General features: G+C 42.8%; 1 protein-coding gene and 1 pseudogene across 1 annotated transcript; both read right to left on the bottom strand.

Moving 5' to 3' along the window:
- Positions 1 to 384: 384 nt before the first annotated feature.
- Positions 385 to 5346, bottom strand: LOC118393022 (probable peptidyl-tRNA hydrolase; annotated as a pseudogene).
- A 225-nt stretch (positions 5347 to 5571) lies between these two features.
- On the bottom strand, positions 5572 to 8615 carry LOC118393021 (natterin-3-like). Its single transcript, XM_052461368.1, has 3 exons — positions 8567 to 8615; positions 7982 to 8105; positions 5572 to 6792 (listed from the first exon to the last, which is right to left on the bottom strand). The coding sequence occupies exons 1-3, from the start codon at positions 8591 to 8593 to the stop codon at positions 5696 to 5698; spliced, it is 1248 nt and encodes a 415-aa protein (XP_052317328.1). The 5' UTR covers positions 8594 to 8615; the 3' UTR covers positions 5572 to 5695.
- Between the last annotated feature and the right edge of the window lie 10380 nt (positions 8616 to 18995).

The raw sequence follows: 18995 nt of genomic DNA, 5'->3' as shown, positions 1-18995 counted from the left end.
TTCTTTCACCCTGCATCGTTATATATTAGGCCCGTATACTTATGGGTTTTCCTTTCTCTCACTGTGTCTTTACCTACTTTTTATATGCTCTTTTCTCAGTTTTTGTGAGCTCCGATATTCACTGTGGTGAGAATGCTACACTTCTTGACCAATTGCTACTTCTCATTAAAAACACTCGTTGATGAAGCATGGTTATAGGCTGAGAATTAAAGGATGGAATCAATATGTTGAACCAGTAAATACAGCAAAGAGAATGAGCTTAAAAGATGTGAGACACTTGGAAGCTTTCAAGAGTGGCTACAACACGAGTGGAGCAGGTTCTGTTATCAGGAAACCCACTGGTAATACCTCAGTTCATTCACTAGTTAATTTTTTTCTCAATGCTATTGGTATCATGGTTTTATTGTTTAATCATTCTTATATCATGTCTTGGTCACTCCTTGGACCTTTTACATAATTGTAGATTAGGCCAAAAAAACAAAGAATGCATACTATTCTAGGAGATATGCAATGATTATCTTATGCATACCTACACTTTTGGTCTTTGAAATGCAGTGTGCTTACTTTGTATTCATTTCACATACATCCCAAACCAGATAATAAATAAAGTCCCAATAAATAAAAACATGTTCACACTTTCATGTTTCTGTAATTGGCAGATTTGTTTTAGTAGCAGCAGCAAAGCTACTATCCCAGAGTGCCGTCATAGCTTCACTGGCTCTGTCAAAGTCTCTGGTCGGTCTCATGTCTGGCAGGTTGTGTCCTTTGCTGGAGAAATTGAGCAAACTCTCCGTTTCCCCGTCTGTAATGCCGGTCTGCCTCCTGGTGGCAACAGTGGGGACTGCACATCATCGTCAGTGATCTGGGAGAGGAGAATGTCCACACTCTGCTCTAGAACCCCGCTGAGAATCTTCTGCTCCTCCTGAGAGAAGCGCCCCAGAACATGCCAGTTCACTAATGTTTCACCCGATGGTCTGCCAATCCCAACACGGAGTCTGGGCATCACCTGGAGGGCACAGGATAGAAAAGTACTATTCTATCTTGAGAGATAAATGTGTATTTTTACCCTGAGAAATAAATGTGTATTTTTACCCTGCTCTCACCCCCCTCCCCCCTTTGACAAACATGACATTGCTCTGGACTGTATAACACTTTCCCCAAATTTGTCAAAGGGAAACGTCATCTCTCTTCACTCAATTCCTCCTAATGTGGGAAGGGAGAGTATTTGTCTGTGTGGAAGTCTACTTACATCTGTCTGCAGACACTCAACCCAGGACCGCACACCATTGTGACCCCTGTCAATCAACAACATATAGAAGGAGCACAAAGTTGTGAGGATCACGTTGTCAGATAGCATCATTAGTAATGCCGATAACTGGCAGGGAATCAACTCACCTGGCGCTCCCTCCTTGTTTCATAGCAAGCTTCCCAAGGGGCTTGTCCAAGTCGTCATGAACCAGGAGGATGTGCTCAGGCTTGATGCTGTATTTGACCGTTTCATCCAAGGTCATGAAAACAAAACAATATCATGAACAATTCATTTACAGTAGGAATAGCTCACTTTTGTCATAATTCCTCTGACAGTCAAAACTGAAAATTCATAAAATGTCAAAAGACATCAAGAAGACACAAGAATCTTCACCTGCTTTGGCCACGGATACACCGTTTATGTTCATCAGTAGTCGTGGTCTTGGATGTCAGATACGATGACCTCACCGGAAACGTGCCTATCGCCATGCCAGCTTTCAGCTAACCTCAGCCGGGCAGCAAGTGCTTCCAGCACAGCCATGCCCACACTGTGGCGCCAACCGTTCATTCCAGGGTTGCCCAGTCCCACAATCTGCACAAGGACAAGAAATACTTATTTTCCATCTTTGCATATTATATTTCTCTAAACGCCACTGGAGAGTGCAGTGATCTCCTCCCACAAGAATGGACTGATTTGTGTACATTTAGCCACACATTTGACCTGATATGAGGGTATTAACTAACAATAATAAAAAATCCTATATACAGGGTATACCGGTACAGAGTCAATGTGCCAATGTGCGGGGGCACCGGTGTCGAGGTAATTATGTACATGTAGGTAGAGTTATTAAAGTGGCTATGCATAGATAGTAATAGAGTAGCAGCAGCGTGGGGGGCAATGCAAATAGCCATTTGATTAGCTGTTCAGGAGTCTTATGGCTTGGGGGTAGAAGCTGTTTAGAAGCCTCTTGGACCTAGACTTGGCACTCCAGTACCGATTGCTGTGCGATAGCAAGATCTGAAGGCCGACTGCGAGCCAGGCCTAATTGCCCAATATCAGTGCTAATGCTCTTGTGGCTGAATGGAAGCAGGTCCCTGCAGCAATGTTCCAACATCTAGAGGAATGCCTTCCCAGAAGAGTTGAGGCTGTCAAATACACTATATATACAAAAGTATGTGGACAGGTGTATAAAATCGAGCACACAGCCATGCAATCACCATAGACAAACATTGGCAGTAGAATGGACTTACTGAAGAGCTCAGTGACTCATTGTGGCACAGTCATAGGATGCCACCTGGCACGTCAGTTCAACAAATTTCTGCCCTGCTGGAGCTGCTCCTGTCAACTGTAAGTGCTGTTATTGTGAAGTGGAAATGTGTAGGAGCTACAGCTGTTCAGCAGCGAAGTAGTAGCCACACAAGCTCACAGAACAGGACTGCCGAGTGCTAAAGCGTGTAGTGTGTAAAAATGCATAGTGCCAACTGTAAAGTTTGGTGGAGGAGGAATAATGGTCTGGGGCTGTTTTTCATGGTTCGGGCTAGGCCCCTTAGTTCCAGTGAAGGGAAATCTTAATGCTACAGCATACAATGAACGACATTCTAGATAATTCTGTGCTTCCAACTTTGTGGTAACAGTTTGGGGAAGGCCCTTTTCTGTTTCAGCATGACAATGCCCCCGTGCACAAAGCGAGGTCCATACAGAAATGGTTTGTTGAGATCTGTGTGGAAGAACTTGACTGGTCTGCACAGAGCCCTGACCTGCAGCTGAAGGTGGCACAACCAGTTATTGAGTGTAAGGGGGCAATTACTTTTTCACACAGGGGCGACAGGTAGCCTAGTGGTTAGAGCGTTGGGCCAGTAACCGAAAGGTTACTAGATTGAATGCACGAGCTGACAAGGTAAAAATCTGTCGTTCTGCCCCTGAACAAGGCAGTTAACCCACTGTTCCTAGGCCGTCATTGTAAATAAGAATTTGTTCTTAACTAACTTGCCTAGTTAAATATAAAGGTAGTGATACCTAGTAGGCTAAGGCAGGGTTTCCCAAACTCAGTCCTGGGGCCCCCCCTGGGTGCATGTTTTGTTTTTTTCCCTAGCACTACACAGCTGATAGTGGACCGAGTTGGGTTAAGGTACCTAACGTCTCCTCTTGCCAACTCACCTACAGCGCGCCACAGCCAGAGTGGTTCTACACCTCCTGTGGACTGGGTGAGAGGTGGATTGTCTGCATCTGGCCAGGTTTATTGTTATATCCAATGAGTGACCCACGCTTTTATAGGCTTTGCCTGGGGACCAAAAAGGATGTCATAATGGCATTGACATGATCTATTTACTTTACAATAGAAACAGTGTTCTGTTTCTTTGGCCAACCCAATACACCCTGGTAGAAGAAAAAGAAAATCACTCAGGGATTTAACTAGTCTCGTCATGACAAAATATAGACCAGTTTTCTCAAACTCAACTCTGGACCTCGAAGCCAGTTCCAATGCTTTAAAAAAAATAGTTCCTCTCTAATCAGGATCTAGACCTGGGACACTATATGGGTGCAATTAATTATCAGGATTTCAAAGGAGACTACGTGAATCAGGCCTTCATGGTTGAATTGCTGCAAAGAAACTACTACTAAATGACACAAATAATAAGAAGAGACTTGCTTGGGCCAAGAAACACGAGCAATGGACATTAATCTGGTGGTCTGATTTGTCCAAATCTGAGATTTTTGGTTCCAACCTCTGTGTCTTTGTGAGACACAGAGTAGGTGAATGTATTGTCTGCATGTGTGGTTCCCACTGTGAAGCATGGAGGAGGAGGTGTGATGGTACTTTACTGGTGACACTGTCTGTGATTTATTTAGAATTCAAGGCACACTTATCCAGCATGGTTACCACAGCATTCTGCAGTGATATGCCATCCTATCATTTGTTTTTCAACAGGACAATGACCCAAAACCCACCTCCAGGCTGTGTAAGGGCTATTTGACCAAGAAGGAGAGTGATGGAGTGCTGCATCAGATTAAGAAATACTAGTACATATTTTGACTAGGGAAGCCACTACATGTCATTTCCATTTAGATACATTGTAATAATAATTTTAGCAAATATTTATAAACAGTTAATAATGCGATGTTTGCAAACTGTAGGCTAATGTGAACATCATGTACAGCATCTGATGCGACCTACTGACACACTGTCTGCTGTGGTACTACATTGTCGCCTACAACGTTACGAGCATTGTTACGTTATTATATTGCAGTGATGGGTTGCTATGCCAACAGCAACATTGTAACGAGTAGTAGGCCTACGATTACTACATATCAAACTATGTGAGCAAGACAAGTGGTTGCAGTGCACTAGACCAGAAGACATGTCTTTCCTGAATATTTCACTTACCAGCCTCCGACGAGCATTTGTGTGGACTCCTGCTCCAATGTCCATTATTGGTGCAAAGGGTTCAGTCAGCAACGCTCGGTTTATCAGTTTCGATAAAAGTCGTCTCATTGTAACAAAGTTCAACAGCGTCTTGAACAACTGTGACACACAATACCAAAGTTTACCAGCAACAGTGACGTGTCTCATGAGTGCAAAAAAGGGAACGTCATAAACACTTGAATCTCCATACCTTCATTGTTGTGTTAATAGACCTTCAACATCTCCGATTAAATAATGTACTCCTGACATTTCACTTCAGTTATAAACAAACCTATTTGAAATGTGTATAGCTTTGGATTTATTAATACAATTGTGAAAACAAAATAAGAAACGTTGGAAAATAGTAAATATTTTACTGAACTAGACCTGCCATGCAACTTCGACATTAGTCAAAGAGACTGGTGGCCAGAAAAGTGAGAGGGTTCATTGTGACCGACGTCTGGTCTTTTTAAGCGTATCGCCACCTAGCTAGGAGGTTTATACATGCACGTAATACACGCCTACACGCTCAAGGAAAATGCACAGTGTAATAGTGATTTTTTTTAACCTTTCAGCCTTGTGTAATTTTATGTACTGGAATTATATATATATAACTTCTAGGCCATTGAAACAAATGATGATGATGATGATGATGATGATGATGATGATGATGATGATGCCTACATGAGGTAAATCAAAAAAAGTTCAACAAAATGTTGCACCAAAATCATATTTTTTGTCTGGAAAATGCTTTTCTTGATCACAAAACCAAATTGACTGGCTCTTTTATCTGAATATGAAGTTCAAATCAAATCAAATCAAATCAAATTTATTTATATAGACCTTCGTACATCAGCTGATATCTCAAAGTGCTGTACAGAAACCCAGCCTAAACCCCAAACAGCAAGCAATGCAGGTGTAGAAGTTACATCAGTTTATTGATGACAAGGTATTGTGACACAAGGGTTATAATTTGTTCAGGTTGTCTCTGGAGGGATAGACCACGTGCACATTGGAGTTCTCACATCTAGAGTTCTTCTGTCTCAGGGGTCTGTCTCAACGGGGTAGCAGGGTATGGCATCAGGGACAGGCTGGCATCTCTCCACCACAGCATTGATCTCCCCCACTTTCACACCATCATAAGTCCCTGTGATGGTGGTCCAGTGGGTGTCTCCGTTATGGTAGGTGCGGCTCAGCCTACCCGTGAAGGGGATGTCGGCGGTCATCTTCCTGCCCTCCATCTGCACGGCACAGGAGTGGTTGGGAGGGACCAGCAGCACCACAGAGATGGAGTGGCTGATAGACTCCATCATGGTGGTTCCCTCTGAGAAGCTCACCGTCTGCTCCTTGGTGAAGTCCACGGTGCCTGGGCTGATAATGGGCACCTTGGCCGTCATGGTGGTGGAGCTGTTGCGGCTCTCCCTGCCGATGTCCCAGGTCTTCTCCACACTGCTGGTCTTCTCCAGCAAGACCTTCTTCTCCACACTGCTGCACTCCAGGTTGGTGACCCTGACAAACTGCATGGCCTCAGGAGGGTGGTTGAACAACTCGATCTGGTCGATGGCGTACTCCACGTGAGAGATGTGCTGGCTGTAGGTGTCCCTGTTGATGGCCAGGACCTGGTATCTCTTGTACCAGTACTCATCACCCTCCCAAGGCAGGAAGAAGGCTTTATGTTGGGTCACAACCTTTCCCAGACCGTATTTGTTCTTGCCGACGTATATCTCAACACCTTGGCAGGTCTTGACAGCATGTTGGGGGACAGCACCGTATTCCTCCTCGATCCACTCCACAAACTCAAAGTTGTCCACATTGACCAGGACTTCGAACTTAGAGGATGAATGCTCCTCTTCAGCGTAGGGGTACTGGCAGAAACTGCCTTTGCTTGCGGTATAGAAGCCAGCTTCGCAGTTGACTTTGCAGATGTAGTCATGTCGTTCGGTGTAACCGTTGTAGATGCCCACAGCACCATTAGGGAGGGACCCTTCCCATTGAACCCATTTAAGGTTGGCGTTCTCCCCATACATAAACAGGGAAGTGGGGAACTGGGGCTCTAGATCTGAGGTCTCTGTCAGTGTGGATGGACTGTGGATGTCCAGCTCAGGGACCACATCTTCCAGCAGAGGGTTGAGCCAGGGCTCTGTGATGAGGTACAGAAAGCAAAGGTCATAGGTTGCAATGGAGTATCTTTTCTGTATTTGAAATCTAACGTATTTGGATTCATTCACTCATTATTGATGAGTTAGTTAAGAAGCTGAGAATAAAAATGGGGCTTCTAGAGAAAAAGGTCCTGCCTCTCGCTAAATAGTAGAAAGCAGATTATTCGGTCGACATTCCTATTGGTCCTAGACTATGGCAACATTATCTATTTGAGCGCAACTGCCACTTTATTAAAGCCATTAGATGCAGTTTAGCATAGCCCACTGAGCTTTATTACCAGTGGCAATTTTAGTTGTCATCACTGTATTCTCTACCAGAAAGTTGGTTGGTCCTCTTTGATGTCACGTAGGTTGATACATTGCTATGTTTTCATTTATAAAGCCCTTTTACAAAAAGTCCCACTCTACAGAACATCTTTACTAATCTTTAGACATACGAGTTACCACACCCGGGATGGTTAACTCTGGAAATGTCTTTGGTCTCTACTGAGTTAGATAAATCAGTTATTAGTTTTCTTGCAGCTTATTTGTGGAACAATCTTCAACATGTTCTTAAATGTGATGTTTTGGTGCCTCTTTTGTATTTATATTGATGCATTTTGTATTTATATTGATGCATTTTGTATTTATATTGATGCATTTTGTATTTATATTGATGCATTTTGTATTTATATTGATGCATTTTGTATTTATATTGATGCATTTTGTATTTATATTGATGCATTTTGTATTTATATTGATGCATTTTGTATTTATATTGATGTGTGTATTTTCTGTAATTGATGTAATTCAGAGCTCATCTGTAAAATAGACTTTGGTCTCAGTATGACTCCCTGATAAAATAAAAGGTGAAATAAATCAAATAAATACAATTCTTTAGTTTGGTAGAGAATATTCAGACAAAATGTTTACACTCTTGAGACCCAATTGAAAGTTTTTGATCAACGTGTTTGTGTAATAGGCTGTAATACAGGGGAGAGTGGTGGGAGGAGCTATAGCAGGACAAGCTCATTGTAATGCCTGGAATGGAATTAATGGAACAGAGTCTAACATGTGTAGTTTCCAAATGTTTGATACCGTTCCACATATTCCATTCCAGCCATTAAACTGAGCCTGTCCTCTTATAGCTCCTCCCCCCAGCCGCCTCTGGTGTAATATAATCAGACTCACTGCTTGGTGCATCCTGCCCCTCCTCCAGCTGAGAGGTGTAGAGCAGGGGGTCAGAGAGGAAGACTGGGCTGCAGAGTTGCAGCACTGCCAGGATGACCAGGATGACCAGGAAAGTCAGCCTCATCTAGCAACAAGCGTGCACACGTGCACACACACACACACACACACACACACACACACACACACACACACACACACACACACACACACACACACACACACACACACACACACACACACACACACACACACACACACACACACACACACACACACCACAGTCACATTACCTATCTCAGATGACATTAGCAGAGTGCTACCCAGTGCTTCAGTATATTGCTGATGGACTGAATACATTAAGATGCTCATTTGTAGGTCTTGCCTATTTACTAAAGAGAATTGGCTTCTGAAATCACAACAAAACTGCCTCTCCAGCTTAGTAAACAAATCCAACATTTGAAATGGCATTGATTGTTTTATGTTCCAGATGTACAATACAGTAAATCCTGATATTAGTATTCAGCACAGAGCAAACAGTAATAGAAGATGTTATACACATAGGTTGATGTAAAGAAGCTGTGTTACCTTGACAGGTTCCTCCTCCAGTGGCATGATCTGCAGCCCCTTGCTACGTTTTAAACCTTCCTGCAGGATAATTGCCCCCAATAAAGTAGCCAGTGCTACAGTGAGTGGCCCCATGCCCATTGGTCTAGTACTCTTACTATATAAGAGTCCTCTGCTGCTGCTTCCACCCCATTACTTTTGGTGTACAGTGCTTATTGTTTAGTGATTCAAAAAGTAAAGTGAAGGACACTGCACTAAACAGATACAACTAGAGAAAAAAACATTCAAGAGGGAGCTGGTCAACACAAAACAGGTCTCCAACGTGCCACAAAGGACAAGGGGCAGCTACGCAAGGAGAGACAACACCAAAAAGGCCCAACCACCACTCACCCCTACCCACACTACACCAACATATGTGGCTGCCGGATCGGCTTCTACAGCCACCTGAAGACCCACAAATAGAAGACCTCATTGAGGACAGTCACACTCGACTCGAGTGATCGCCAATGATGATGATAATAATAATTTGACTAGGTCGTTTTGGTGCTCTTGCAGTGGTTGTGTAAGTAATGCTTGAGAGGATACCTTTCTACCCCATTACAGCAGTCAATATGAGCTTTTATATCACTGGACAGGATCTACCAGGAATCACGTACAATATCTAAGAACAAAATCACATTGCATAAGAATGGCTTTGGTATTGTGATGCAAGTGAGGTTGTTCTTGGTAAGCAAAGAATAAGAACCCAGTGGTAATATCATTTAGAGTCCTCCGTTATCGATTATTTCAGAGACTATCGCCATTATCACAATAACTATTACCTCGCAGCAACACAGAGATAATAATGTTGACCCTGTCCGGATGAAGGCCAAAAACGTGGAATTGCTCTGATTGGTAAAACCTACTGATGATCACAAGGGTCAAGGCCATCTCTATAAGTCCTTGAACAGATAGCTATTATCAATTCCATTATCATGGTAGATTGAAAAGACTCAATGTTCCTCTGCAGATAATAAAATAGGACAGACAGTGTAAAGGCCTTTACATTGATAGAATATGTCTTTGATCATTCATTATCACCGCACTTGTCGACACATTTATATCAATTACACATGAACTGCTCTTCTGGGACAATAAAGATTTATTGAAAGAAATCATGCTATTATGCTCACAACTAAATAGTGCTTCCTAATCAAATGATGGAAAGGACATGTTTGTGCTGTGTCTGTGTGTCATTTCACAGGACTGGAGGTCACTGAGATAAGGCTGAGATAAGGCTGTCTGATATTTCAGGACAGTCTGCACAGTTCTAGAACCTTTTTTATCTCTGTTAACTTAATCAGGTTAATAATCCTCATCTTATCTTCAATATATCTGTTCTTCCCTACTGGTAAGATGATGGGATGCACAACAACAAGAAAAGTGCACAACAACAAGAAGCTTCTGAACTATGTCCAATGTGGATTATTTTGTCATCGTGTAGATTGTCATAGTGGGATGTTGACTGTCAAGGGCGAGAGAGAGAGAGAGAGAGAGACAGAGACAGAGGGAGAGACAGAGAGAGAGAGAGAGAGAGAGAGACAGAGGGAGAGAGAGAGAGAGAGACAGAGACAGAGAGAGACAGAGGGAGAGAGACAGAGACAGAGGAGACAGAGAGAGAGAGAGACAGAGACAGAGGGAGAGAGACAGCGAGAGAGAGAGAGAGACAGAGACAGGGAGAGAGACAGCGAGAGAGAGAGAGAGAGAGAGAGAGAGAGAGAGAGAGAGAGAGAGAGAGAGAGAGACAGAGAGAGAGAGAGAGAGAGAGAGAGAGAGAGAGAGAGAGAGAGAGAGAGAGAGAGAGAGAGAGAGAGAGAGAGAGAGAGAGAGAGAGAGAGAGAGAGAGAGAGAGAGAGAGAGAGAGAGAGAGAGAGAGAGAGAGAGACAGAGAGAGAAAGAAAGAACGCATAAAAGAGAGAGAGAAAGACTGGCTTACATTTCAGATGATTATAATAATGAAACAATAATACAAATGAAAAGAAGAGAAAGTGACACCTCCACATTTCTCCTCTTTCTTCTACCATGCCAGTCCATGACAGCCCTGAGAGAGTTAGAGTGAGTGTTGTCATTTATGAGTGTCATAAAGGAGCTATATAAGCCTGGAGAATCAACATGTTCACTGCTCCCTGGGGGGACACTGTGAGGGTGTGTGCATTTTGGGCACTATTTCACTATTTGAAATTATACAGTGTGTTGCTGTTCAATGGAGCCTACATCAAAACTGGCAGAAACAATAAGGAATGGGAATTTGACAGCAATGTCATGTTGAGTTAATGTAAATTTGTGTAACATTATAGTTATAACTATTGTCCTTGAATGTTTCCTAATATTCCTCCTTTCCCTGGTCTTTCTCAGATGAAGCTGCCGGTCTTGGTGGTCGTCTCAATGCTGCACCTGGGACAGTCCTGTGCCCAGGCTGCAGACCCCCCTCCACGCAGCCTCCGGGACATACTGTAGTGAGGAAGAGCTCCCTGAGACGGAAGGGTAAATTAAACTACATTTGTATACTTCTCTAATTTGATATACTCCTTTAATTCAGTCAATCCCTGCTTTTGACCTCTTAGAAAGGAAAACAGAAAACATTCAAAAGGTCATTCAATGCAAGTTGTTTCAACGCAACAAAAGTAGGTGCATATTGTGACACTGTTTTATTCTGTCTTCTAGTGTCCCTCTTGAACCCAGTACTGGAAGGTAGGGTCCCCCCCACTGAACAGTATAGGTCCAGTCCAGGCCCCAATGACCCCTCGTGAGTTTGAAGACGAACAGAAGCCTGCTCCATTCATGTTCAGGGACAATGTCAGAGGGTGGCAGGTAGCCTAGTAGTTAGAGTGTTGGACCAGGAACTGAAAGGTTGCTAGATCGAAATCCCGAGCTGTCAAGGTCAAAGTCAGTTGTTCTGCCCCTAAACAAGGCCGTTGACCCACTGTTCCTAGGCTGTCATTGAAAATAAGAATTTGTTCTTAACTGACTTGCCTAGTTAAATAAATGTAAAAAAAATGTTTATATAGCTCAACTTGCAGTGGCTGAGCTGGAATGGTTCTCTCCTCACTGTAGCTGTGGGCATCTACAACAGCTACACCGAACGCACAGACTACATCTGCAAATATAACTGCGAAGTAGGGTTCTACACAAGGGGCCTTACTGCCAATACCCCTACGGTGACAGAGAGTACTACGTTCCAGATCCTGACCAACAGGGACCACATTAAATATGTGGAGTGAAAAGAGGACTCACCTGGCTCGGTGCCCAAAGACTCAGTCAGAACGTGCCCCGGAGTGGGCATCTACATGGAGAAGAACAAGTATGGCTTGGGGAGGTGGTCCCTCAGTTCGAGGCCTTCTTCCTGCCCTGGGAGGGTGATGAGTGCTGGTACAAGAGCTACCAGGTCCTGACCATCAACAGGGACGGCTACAGCCAGCACATCTCCTACGTCAAGTACAGCATTGATGAGGTGGAAATATTCCACTACCCCCCCCGAGGCCATGCGCATTTCCGTTATCACCAACAACGAGTGCCAGATGGTGGTGAAGACGGTGACCATCTCCAAAACGTCAGAGGTGAAGAGCACCTGGAACATCGGACGAACCACCATTCTGGGCATCACCACCGGCATCACAGCCAAGATACCCCCTGACTGGCTCCGGGAGGGTGGAGTTCAGTGTGGAGAAGACCCTACAGTTCAACAGGGGCACCACTATGGTGGAAGCCCCCAGCCACTCTGTGTCTGTGGAGCTCAACATAACACCCAACCACTCCTGTAACGTGTACATGGAAGGCCGCAAGTTCACCGCAGACGTTCCCTTCACAGCCAGGCTGAGCCGTACATATGGCAACGGAGAGGCCCAGTGGACCTCTATCTCTGGGGTGTACAATGCGGTTCAGATCGGAGAGATCCAGGCCGTGGTGGACCGCTGTGAGCCTGTCATAGACGCCAAGCCCTGTCATTAAGACTAATATCATCCAAACTAATTCTAAATCTAAATCTACATACATCTACACTCACACTGTAAGTATACAGTCTGCTGTATACTGTATGTCACAACCTATATTATCAAGTACTCCCTAGGTTATACCAACACGGATTAATGTGACACATGTAGCACATTTTACACAAGTATTGTACAGTTTGTGGTTCCTGGCCAGGTGTACACTACAAAGCAATGGAAAAACTGACTACTGTGATTATTGTGTTCAATTTTTTTCACAATTTATGTCTAATGAATTAAATGACAGAAAATACAGAACGTGCCTGTTTTGAAATGTATGCTCTCAAAAAATACATGTGTACATATATTGCACGTTGTAATTTAATTCCTTTTTATTGCCTTTTTATCTGCAGCATGGAACCATATTGGAGTTTTTTTCACTCACTTGTGCAATTTTCACAAGTATGTGGTACATTTTCACTACTCTAAGCATGGCTCATGTTTTAAAACTAAACACATTTTCAATTGACTGAGTACAACCAACTGATTCCCACTTGTTCATTGCACCAAATCACTCATTCAATTTGAATACATATTCAATCTAAGTATCTGCTTTTCAAAATGCAATATTCACTTTACTTTTGATATGATATTCTTGTAATGTGTTAACAACACAATTAACTATCATTTAATTAAATTGCTCAAAACTGATAACTACTGAACCAAAATGATGTAGTGCCTTGTTAACATATATAGTTCTAAAACTACTGAACACTGTACATTTCTACATTTGTATCTCATAAATGTATGAATTTGACATCAATTTATGTTGGAAGGTAAAAACAAATCATATATGGATGTGTCTGTAAATACTCTATCATCATTCTCCATCAGCCAGTGTGGAAATAGTCTTTGTGCTTGTGCTACTATTTGGAATTATAGTGTACTGTGCACTGTTGAAATACATGGGTTGTATATAACAATATATTCCACTCATCTGAATTCCATTGATACACTGTATGCAGATACATTTCAAGCAGAAAGACAGGAGATACCTTATCAGTTGACAAGTCAATTAAAAAAATAGTGATTTGGCATACTTTACCGTGCTACGATTTTACAGTAGCCAACTGCTTTACAATACTCCTATTTCTGATGATTTGTCCTAATTGTGTACTATATAAGGATTATGAAACTGTTAGACTGTCAAACAGTATTTCTCAACATGCTCACAATTTGCCATTGGATAGAAATTATATCAAATAAATAGTCAAATACTGTATGGAAAATGATATTACCATGTACTATTCTTTCTTTTCAGCACTTCAAAAAGAACAGTTTTGAAATGTGTATGTTGTGTTTTTTTGCTATTGGATAAAATGGTGAATGAATTCATGTTTTTTTTGCACAATCAAAGATTCTGAACATAAGATAGGGGCAATACATTTGTTTTCAGTTTAGAGTTTTGTAGTCAGAGTTATGAAAATATACCACATCTGAAAAATGTGCCAAAGAAAAAACTTTATTTGTGGTCTCATAACAGCGCATAACATTGCCTCCATTGCCATTACTATAATAGAACAGTAGGGGGCAGCAACAGCAAAGTAACGGCTTTCAGAGAGAAGGAGTAGACCTGTGTGTGTGTGTGTGTGTGTGTGTGTGTGTGTGTGTGTGTGTGTGTGTGTGTGTGTGTGTGTGTGTGTGTGTGTGTGTGTGTGTGTGTGTGTGTGTGTGTGTGTGTGTGTGTGTGTGTGTGTGTGCATGTGTGTTTATATGGTTGTGTGTGATTTAAAAAAACGTTATTTTTGGTCACATAACAGCTCATAACATTGCCTCCATTACCATTACTATAATAGAACAGTAGGGGGCAGCAACAACAAAACAACGGCTTTCAGAGAGAAGGAGTAGACCGGTGTGTGTGTGTTAATGTATGTATGTGTGTGTGTGTGTGTGTGTTTTGAAGTTTGTGTGTGTGTGAGTGCGTGTGCATGTGTGTGTGTGAGTGCATGCGTGCGTGCTGTGGAAGTGTGTGTGTGTGTTGTGTGTGTGTGTGTGTGTGTGTGTGTGTGTGTGTGTGTGTGTGTGTGTGTGTGTGTGTGTGTGTGTGTGTGTGTGTGTGTGTGTGTGTGTGTGTGTGTGTGTGTGTGTGTGTGTGTGTGTGTGTGCGTGCGTGCGTGCGTGTGTGTGTGTGTGCGCGTGTGCGTGTGCGTGTAAGTGTGAGTGTAAGTGTGTGTGTGCGTGTGCATGTGAGTGTAAGTGTGAGTGTAAGTGTGTGTGTGCTTGGACGTGTGTGTGTGTGGGCTTGGAAGTGTGTGCGTGTGTATCCTCTCCAAAGAGACCTGACTGTCTTCGCTCGTTCTATTACAGTATCAATAAGCACTAACTTTTTACTGCGACCATATGCTATGTCTGAGAAGAGAGGTGGATCAGGGTTCTACATGAAAGCTGTGTATTCAGCTGCCCTCATCGCAATGTTGCTATTGACAGTTATTGACAGTTATAGACTATTAGTGCTGTCTTAGAGATGGTCCATACAGTAGAGAGGACTGGGATTGTTGTTAATGTGACGGCCAGTCTCTGTCTCTCAGTATAAAACCTCTAGTCTAGAGTAGTAGACCTGCAGCCTCCCTTCACTGTGACTGCACTTACCAGTGAGATGAATAAAATATGTTCTACTGTATGCCCTCTGTTCTCCCTCTCTCTCATGGCTGAGATGAGACGCTCCAGTAATTCTCCTTCATGTGAAATAATAGCCCATGTGTTCTCTGTATCACTCTGCATCCTCTCCCCTCATTGATTGTGTAAGGGGGGGGCGGGTCTGGTCTCTGCAGTCGTTGGAATGGGAATGATGCTGTGATTCGGATGTGTGCTGCTTGTGTGACGTAATGCTACCACTGTAACTCAGAACTATAGATTTGAGGTGATTCCTGATAATAGGGCACTCTCAATCCTTTTGAAATTGATACTTTTTTGTATTTTCTAGATTTTCTAAAGATCAGAATGTAGATTCGATAATTTCTCAATAAACTCAAAGTTGTTTTGGAATTGACTCGTGTCTTGCTCTAACACTCTTTTAGTTTCCTATGTGAATCTCTGTTCATCAACTAGTAGTGTGGTCTGATAGGCCAGATAAAGCTCCAATATAGGTGACATAGGTGAGTGAACACTTTCAGCTGGATGACCATATAATTGTGTGCAGGGTGGCAGGCACAAGGCAGAAGGCTTCTTCAGACTTCTTCATTACTGTATAACTTATAAAGCCGTGCTAGTTTTAATGAGACCATAACAGTAGCTCTGAATGAACCAAGTGCCCATGGATTTCACTTAGCTTGATATTTAGCGAACTCCATGACAGAAGCGTAAGCAAGGGGCAATAGCAGTACACAAGTAGACTACAATTGCATGCTGGGGCGGGCATGCCCTGAGCTTGTGAAGTGAGCGCTACTAGAGAAATACTACTACTGGAGTGAAATTGGAAGTGGGTGAGAAGGCGGACGCTCCAGCCATTGGGAATCTCGCTCCATCCTCCAGTCAAATTGGGCACGCTCCGGTCTTTGCTCCACTCCAGCTCCGCTCCGCTCACATACTCTGGTCCCTCTCAATATATACACACACAAACTTGCAGACACACACACACACATAAGTAAGTACATAGCAAAGTATGGAATGGTGTATGTAAGTCATAGAAAGCATTTTATTGGTACTGAGATGTATGTAGTGGTGATCGAGGCTGTGTACTATAGGCCCGGTGCTTTTAAGCTCTGTACCCTTTAATAGACTTCCAGTTCCTCCTCTCCAAAGAAAGGTTACTCCTGGGATGCTTTCTGATGTGCTTCAATGGATACTGGCCTGAATTCTTTGAAAAAGCCTCTTCTCAAAGTGGGGTCGCAGAACAACTTGGAGGAATGCACCCTCAAACAAAAACATTTTGATTCATTATTTATCTCTTGTTGGTTCCTAGTTACAGTGGGTTGCGAAATTATTCACCCCTTTGCATTTTTCCTATTTCGTTGCCTTACAACCTGGAAATAAAATATATTTTTGGGGGGTTTGTATCATTTGATTTACTCAACATGCCTACCACTTTGAAGATGCAAAATCATTTTTCTTGAGAAACAAACAAGAAATAAGATGAAAATACTGAAAACTTGAGTGTGCATAACTATTCACCCCCCAAAGGCAATACATTGTAGAGCCACCTTTTGCAACAATTACAGCTGCAAGTCTCTTGGGGTATGTCTCTATTAGCTTGGCACATCTAGCCACTGGGATTTTTGCCCATTCTTCAAGGCAAAACTGCTCCAGCTCTTTCAAGTTGGATGGGTTCCGCTGGTGTCCAGCAATTTTCAAGTCATACCACAGATTCTCAATTGGATTGAGGTCTGGGCTTTGACTAGGCCATTCCAAGACATTTAAATGTTTCCCCTTAAACCACTCAAGTGTTGCTTTAGCAGTATGCTTTGGGTCATTGTCCTGCTGGAAGGTGAACCTCCGTCCCAGTTTCAAATCTCTGGAAGATTGAAACAGGTTTCCCTCAGGTATTTACCTGTATTTAGCGCCATCCATCATTCTTTCAATTCTGACCAGTTTCCCAGTCCCTGCCGATGAAAAACATCCCCACAGCATGATGCTTCCACCACCATGCTTCACTGTGGGGATGATCCTCGGGGTGATGAGAGGTGTTGAGTTTGCACCAGACATAGTGTTTTCCTTGATGGCCAAAAAGCTCAATTTTAGTCTCATCTGACTAGAGTACCTTCTTCCATATATTTGGGGAGTCTCCCACATGCCTTTTGGCAAACACCAAATGTGTTCACTTATTTTTTTCTTTAAGCATTGCCGTTTTTCTGGCCACTCTTCCATAAAGCCCAGCTCTGTAGAGTGTATGGTTTAAATTGGACAGATATTCCAATCTCTGCTGTGGAGCTTTGCAGCTCCTTCAGGGTTGTCTTTGGTCTCTTTGTTGCCTCTCTGATTAATGCCCTCCTTGCCTGGTCCATGGGTTTGGTGGGCGGTCATCTCTTGGCAGGTTTTTTGTGGTGCCATATTCTTTCCTTTTTTGTATAATGGATTTAATGGTGCTACGTGGGATGTGCAAAGTTTCAGATATTTTTTATAACCCAACCCTGATCTGTACTTCTCCACAACTTTGTCCCTGACCTGTTTGGAGAGCTCCTTGGTCTTCATGGTGCCACTTGCTTAGTGGTGTTGTAGACTCAGGGGCTTTTCAGAACAGGTTTATATTTACTGGGATCATGTGCCAGATCATGTGACACTTAGATTGCACACAGGTGGACTTTATTTAACTAATTATTTGACTTCTGAAGGTAATTGTCTTATTTAGGGGCTTCATAGTGAAGGGGGTGACTACATATGCACGCACCACTTTTCTGTTTTTTATTTTTTATAATGTTTTGAAACAAGTTTTTTTTTTTTCACTTCACCAATTTGGACTATTGTGTGTATGTCCATTACATGAAATCCAAATAAAAATCAATTAAATTACAGGTTGTAATACAACAAAATAGGAAAATGCCAAGGGGGATGAATACTTTTGCAAGATGTGCTCTGAGTGGGTTTGGGGTATTTGTAATCAGTTGGGACATTGATGGTATAGTAGATTGACTAAATTCATGTATGTAACTCATGGATTCAAAAGCTGTGTTTGTTCATCTGGCTGTTATGGTACATGTGTTTCAAAAGCATGCATTTCGCCCATTTCTGAGTAGCTGTTCCAGCTTGTTTACAGTATGTCATTGATTATAAAGTAAAAACTACAAACCAACATGCACACTGTATTTAGGGTTGCTTTGTTAGTACGTATTCTTCAAGTAAGTGAGGGTCAAATGTCATTGTCCTGCTCGAAGTGAAGTTCACCAAGGCCATTCAGGGTGAAGTCAGAGACAGCGCACTTGCCGTGTTGAATTTACTCTAGTCAGTGAATTGAAACTGTTGACCCAAAAAGGAAAAGCATGTTGAGTGGTCCTGAAGATGAAGACCTAGAAAATGACTGGAAACAAATGAAAAGAAGTAAGGAAAAAAGAACCCCACCCTTATCCCCAAAGACAGGCAGAAGACAGGCTCTTACTTTGTTTTGTCTAAAGGTGAGGGTGTTTTTCTAATGTCCAAGAGCTGAGAGATGTTTGAATGAATCCAGACTCTGAACCCTCATACCCAGACCCATTGGTGACGCATGGAGCGGGAGCTAAGTGGTAGCCTCCCGTGCATTCTGACATCAGAGGTAGTAACTCGAGGCTAACTCTATATATTTTATAAACATTGGGGTTTGGGGTTTTGGGGGCAGCTATGAGGTTTGGTAGAGAGCCGCGACTAAGGCTAATGCACTGGATCCTTGTAACATCACATTTCCTTGCCCGCAGCACTTTTGTCGAATTCAGCTAAAGTCTTATTCACCCACAATACTGAAACCGTCACACTAAAGGCACTGTCTAGCCAAGAGCCTGACCTTTAATGGACTTACTCCT

Source organism: Oncorhynchus keta, chromosome 14, assembly GCF_023373465.1.
Source record: "Oncorhynchus keta strain PuntledgeMale-10-30-2019 chromosome 14, Oket_V2, whole genome shotgun sequence".
Classification (NCBI taxonomy): Eukaryota; Metazoa; Chordata; class Actinopteri; order Salmoniformes; family Salmonidae; genus Oncorhynchus; species Oncorhynchus keta.
Note: the sequence above shows the minus strand (reverse complement) of the source record. Positions and strands in the feature narration are given on the sequence as shown.

Excerpts from the sequence above, each read along its gene's own strand:
- LOC118393021 (XM_052461368.1), bottom strand. The coding sequence starts at position 8,593 with ATGCCACTGGAGGAGGAACCTGTCAAG. Across the intron at positions 8,106-8,566 it reads TGGAGGAGGAACCTGTCAAG|ATGAGGCTGACTTTCCTGGT; the intron begins GTAACACAGCTT and ends GCTTGTTGCTAG. Across the intron at positions 6,793-7,981 it reads GGGGCAGGATGCACCAAGCA|AGCCCTGGCTCAACCCTCTG; the intron begins GTGAGTCTGATT and ends ACCTCATCACAG.